The 5,403-nt window shown below is 41.1% G+C and overlaps 1 protein-coding gene across 1 annotated transcript; it reads left to right on the top strand.

Annotated features, from left to right (window-relative positions):
* The first annotated feature begins 755 nt into the window (after positions 1–755).
* On the top strand, positions 756–4,748 carry LOC123141905 (uncharacterized). The gene is made up of 5 exons (XM_044560972.1): positions 756–1,031; positions 1,890–2,044; positions 2,770–2,883; positions 3,219–4,362; positions 4,504–4,748. Exons 3-4 carry the CDS (start codon positions 2,786–2,788, stop codon positions 4,102–4,104), a joined length of 984 nt encoding a protein of 327 aa, XP_044416907.1. The 5' UTR covers positions 756–1,031; positions 1,890–2,044; positions 2,770–2,785; the 3' UTR covers positions 4,105–4,362; positions 4,504–4,748.
* The last annotated feature ends 655 nt before the right edge of the window (positions 4,749–5,403 follow it).

Raw genomic sequence — 5,403 nt, 5'->3', positions numbered from 1 at the left:
ATTTAAAAGTTGTTCTTATTTTGTTATTTATTTTTTCTTTATCTTCTTAGTTTTTATCTCTATTCATTTTTTTGTTCATCACATACTTAGAAATGTCCATAATGTATGCTTAAAAAGATTCAACGTGTTAGAAAATGTTAACCGCATTTTAAATGATGTTCCCCGCCTTAAAAAAAGTTAACCGTGTTTAAAAAAATGTTCACCCCATTTTAAAAAATCTTCACCATAATCTTTTTCGTGTAATTATAAAATTTAACTATGTTTTGGAATATGATCATCATTTCGACATTTTCACCGAATCTTTTAAGAACGTTAGACACATATTTTCAACATGTTAAAATTTTAATACATAATGAACATTTTCCAAATTCCCGCTGAACATTTTTCCATACATGATAATGGATTCTGCATGCTTGACTAAAATTTTCTTAATTTACGATGAACATTTTTTGTAATTCATAATGAATATTTTTAATACATCTTGTACACAAACATTTTATTAAAATTTTAAAATTAAATTAAATAAATTTCAAATTCACATATATATATATATTCTAAATATATATCAAAATACGAAAAGAACAAAAAAGAAAATGTGAAAAAGGCAATAAAACTGTGGCTGTTCTGTAGCTCCACACGCTACACAGGCTCTTGAACTCACTTTTGTTCTTGCGTGACGTCCTTCAACTTATTTTCGTGGGCTGGGCCCGAAAATCTCCCTCAGGCCTCAGGCGAGGCTCCCCTATGGCGCGGCGGCACCGCACCGCACCCGACCACACCTCTCCCTCACCGCGACCGAGGCAAGCAGAGCAATGGCGGCACCCCGCAATGCCGCGCCTCTACGCTTCTCCGCCCCACTCCGCGACGCCTCGCTGCTCCGCGCCGCCGTCCTGCTACCCGGCGCCGATCCGCTCCACCGCGCGGCCGCATTCCATGCCGCCGCTCCGCCCCACGGCCCTCTTCTGCCGGAATCCAAGGGTTTCAGGAGTCCAGATTGCTACAGCGTCAGAGGCCCAGCAGATACGGTCGAGGTACCTCCCAATCTCTCTCAGGCATAGTTTTGGTTGGTCGGCGATGGATCTGTTCCGGTTTCAGGGGTTGCCTGCTAGGACGACGGGTCGGAGCACGCCCTAGCTATCAGGGGTCATTGGTTTGGCACTACGGGGAGGTTAGGGTTCAAGTTGCTTTCCGAGATTAGGGTTCAAGTTGCTTTGCGAGATTAGGGTTCAAGTTGCTTTGCGAGATTAGGGTTCAAGTTGCTTTCCGAAATTAGGGTTCAAGTTGCTTTGTGCTGATCCCATTTTTGGATGCACCAATGCCCACCTAGACTTGTGACTAGAGAAACATTAATGAATGCTACTATGGTTTGCATATAGTCTTATCATCCTCTGCATTTCAGGTGAAATGCAGAGAATGATAAGACTATATGCAAACAATAGTAGCATCCCTATGGGGTATATTCAGTATGCTAAAGTCTCTAATGCAATATTCAAAAGCTTATGATTGTCTTTAGAATTCCTTTTCCTGTCATTATACTGAATATACCATGTCAGAAAGTACGACCCTGAAATGCAGAGAATGATAAGACTATATGCAAACAATAGTAGCATCCCTGTGGGGTATATTTAGTATATGCTACTAAAGGCACTAATGCTATATTCAAAAGCTTATGACTGTTTTAGAATTCCTTTTCCTGTCATACTGAATATACCATGTCAGAAAGTACCATTTAATATTTTGTAGAAGAATGGGGATCATAGACGTTCTAGTGTGAACAGTTCGAGATGGAAATACAGTAAACCCAGCAACTACTTGTGTATGGGCCTTAATATACGCCGGGCATAAGCTTCTGTATCTTGGAACTTATTGAATTTTTAATTGCCGTTTAGGAATTTTGCAAGGACGACCGAGCCTCAATTCTAGTCCCCCACAGGGACATGAAGAATGAGATACATTTCTCAGGCCGTCTTGATAAGATGCAGGAAACTGCCCAATGACGAAAGTGTATCACGTCAGTGAACATCTGCAGGGGTACTGGATCAGTGTGAGTTCCCAGACCTGTGCTATATTCATGGGTTCTTCTTGCATAGCTGCAGTTCTGATATTATTCATCATCCATTAGAAGCATATAACAGCGTACTTTATCGACTTGCAATCAACAAATGATATTATGTAATATAATCTCTTTACTGGATCTGCTCTCTCCTGACATGCCTATAATTATTATTTTTCTCACAAATTGTTTGCATGTTTACAGTACGTAATAAATAATGATACGATTTTTGTGCCTCAATTTCTTTGCAACTGAAGTGGGCTTTTCGTGATAACCATTCCTAAATTAATACTGTCGTATTAGTGGATGTCTCTGAGAAACATGTAAATCTGATTATGGCATCTGAATATTTTACTCCAGCCTAAAAGTTCACTGAGTTAATCATCTAGCAAGTCTCACTCCACTCCAGCCTAAAAGTTCATAAGTATTTTTTTTGTGTGTGTGTGTGTGAACTAGTTTCCGCATTTTAGTGACATAGTTGATATATTCTTTGATGGCCACTATTATGTTGAGTGTTGCTGAGCAAAGCTTCATGAATATAGTAACATAATTAGAATAACCCCCCCTCATGTCTTTCTATATTTCTAATAAACACGAGCGATAAACACTAACGAAGTGCACTTTAGCTTGTAGTTTGGATGCGATAATCAGAAGAAAAAAAGATACGTATGCTGTTGTTTTGAGTGTTCTAATTTTATGTAATTGTTTCTTTTCAGTTCTGGAATCATAGCAATGAAGAGGCCCAACATGTTGCAAAGTTTCAGAGCTTTCAGTTCCACTGGACCAGATGCTCCCACTGGACCAGATGCTCCCGTCGTTAAGCAGTTGATGTAAGCAAACATGTTGTTTTGTTCTTCTTCAGAAGTGTTATATTTAAACTGCAGATCATAGTCATAGTGGGGAGTAACTTATAGACTAGTAACATGCTTAAGTTACTAACTAGTCTGTTACTACCTTCATAGTGGGTAGTGTCATAGGTGTGATAACATAGAGACCTTCATTTATTACTTTGTAGAGTCATTTTTCATTGGAAAGCGCTATGTGATGGTAACATATCATGTTGCTCTATTTGTCTCTCTTCTTTTTGCCACATAATTTTTTTTTCTTATGTGGCATGTATATTACTCCCATTATGAGTAGTCTGATGTATGTTTCACATTAACAGGTTTAACGATGATTACGAGATTAAAAACGAAGTACTCACTTGCTTGAAGGAGTCTTTAATCTCTGGTAGTATTCTGAAGCCTACTCGTCAAGGTGGACTGCTCACACCTGACCACATGCAAATATTTGGTGATTCTGTTCTCGGGGATGTGGGCTTTGGAATTCTCAAGCACGGATGCTATCTAGCCACTGTGAATTTGATGCGTGGAGTCAATGTTAGTCCGTTGCTAAGGTTGGACAACCTTCTCTGGTCAGCAAAGCATGGAGGTATCATGTTTGACAAGATCTCTTTGAAGGCTGGAGAGCAAGGACAGCCCTTGAAGGCTGGAGAGCAAGGTTGCCCATATATGGCTGTCGGCACATTATTCCTCGAATGCTTAGAAGTGTCCACTGGTCTGAAGTCAGAGGAGATCCGAATACCATGGGATGTGAACCATCTCCTAGGCTATCTTGCAGAAGCCGGGAAAATGGATAAGAGACTTACTACCAATCACTCTGCTATAAGACTCCCAGGCGAACGCGTAGTGAGGAACTGCAATGCATATCGCTTCCTCCGTCACCAAGTCGAATACGAGGTTAAGAAAGGTCCAGGACATTATCAAGAGCACAGAAGATATTCTGGAAATCAACAATTGCAGAACCTTGCGAACAATGTGCATCGTGACCTTGCTTCAAAATTGCCGCTCGAGTTATTTCAACCTGCAGGGCTGCATCCTTTTGTTGATTATTGGGCACGTGAGGGTCAAGCTATGCGTGGACTTGGCAGCCGGATGTCAAAATGTCCCCTGACCATACCATCTGGACCATATGGTACTGAGCTTGATAACGTCACCCTGGGTATTGAAGTCGGGGAAAATGTCTATAGCCCTTCACAGAGATCCATTTGAGCACCCTTTTGGTCCATTTAATGACCATGTGGGGGAATATCTTTGGAAAAGGCCGTACAACATCCTACAGATTGAGGAGCTGTTGAACTGTGTGGATCCCAAGTATGGCCCATCCTTGGAAGCTTCTTTTATGGTCCGTGGTATTTGGGACAGGTTGGATTTAGACCACAGCAAGCCAGTTCTTTGTTACTGGAGCGGTCCCAAGCGCTATAACCCACCATCTTTCCTAGAAGATTACTGGTCCTAGTAACAAGCTGGGTAAGCATCGGTGACTGAGGAGTTACAGAATGAACTATCTTAGAAAATATGTGCATTTCTTCATTTCCAAATGTTGTGTTTCCTCATAGTGAGGCTGAAGATGTAAAAGGAAGTGAAACTAACTGTTGTTTCCATGTGCAGAATTACAGAGAAGTTAGAGCCGAGCTTTTCTGTATTCCAGAAGAAAGGGGTTTTCATGTTGGCCTTGACACGAACAGGAAGCATTTCCAGTTAATTTGCAGCGAGCGTAAAGTTCCAGGATGGCATCTATTCTTCTCTGAACTCGCAGTGTGTTGCAAGAGCCGAACACAAAGTTGAAGCTTTGGTTACATGCTTTTCCTTTTCCCAACCTGTTGATGTGCATAGTTTGTGTAGACAAAGATTAATTCTTCCGAAAATGCACGAGACACTAACTCTTCTGGAACCTGGTCGTCTGTGCCCAGTCTTGCCTCTTAGTTCAATTTTTTGTTTTTGTTTTGAGGGTTCAGACCCCATTAGAAATTCCCTATACCGTATTTTCTTTAAGGGAGCAGTTCCGCCTACTTTTTCGTAAGTTGAGTTCGGCCTACTTTCAGTTCTACCAGAACAAGTCTCGGGAAATGGGTGGACGGTTGGCTCCCGTCCGACCACGCCATCGCCCCTGTTTGTAAGAATTGAGGACGCATCAAGTGGTCGTTGGCTCGGTAGATGTATGGCCGGTCATATTTAGAAATAGTTCGTCCTCATTTTTTTTCCCGAAGAAAACTTCCAATCTACTGATGGATACAAGTACGTAGACCACCTAGTGAAGGATACAAGACATATATATCCGTACGTAGTTTGTAGTGGAATCTCTAAAAAGACTTACATTTAGGAACGGAAGAATTATTAATCAACTAGAAGTAAAAATTACATTGTAGACCACCTAGTGATGGATACAAGCACTGGCTGTCCCATTTTGACTCTTTTTCTGGTTTTCTAAACTGCAAAAAGTGCGTGAGTGCTGGTATTTGATCCCGCCACGACCAGTTTAACTATACGACTCATCAACCAACAGACCAC

Source organism: Triticum aestivum, chromosome 6D, assembly GCF_018294505.1.
Source record: "Triticum aestivum cultivar Chinese Spring chromosome 6D, IWGSC CS RefSeq v2.1, whole genome shotgun sequence".
In the NCBI taxonomy this organism is placed as follows: domain Eukaryota; kingdom Viridiplantae; phylum Streptophyta; class Magnoliopsida; order Poales; family Poaceae; genus Triticum; species Triticum aestivum.
The sequence above is the reverse complement of the archived record's forward strand: the minus strand, read 5'-3'. Positions and strand labels throughout refer to the sequence as shown.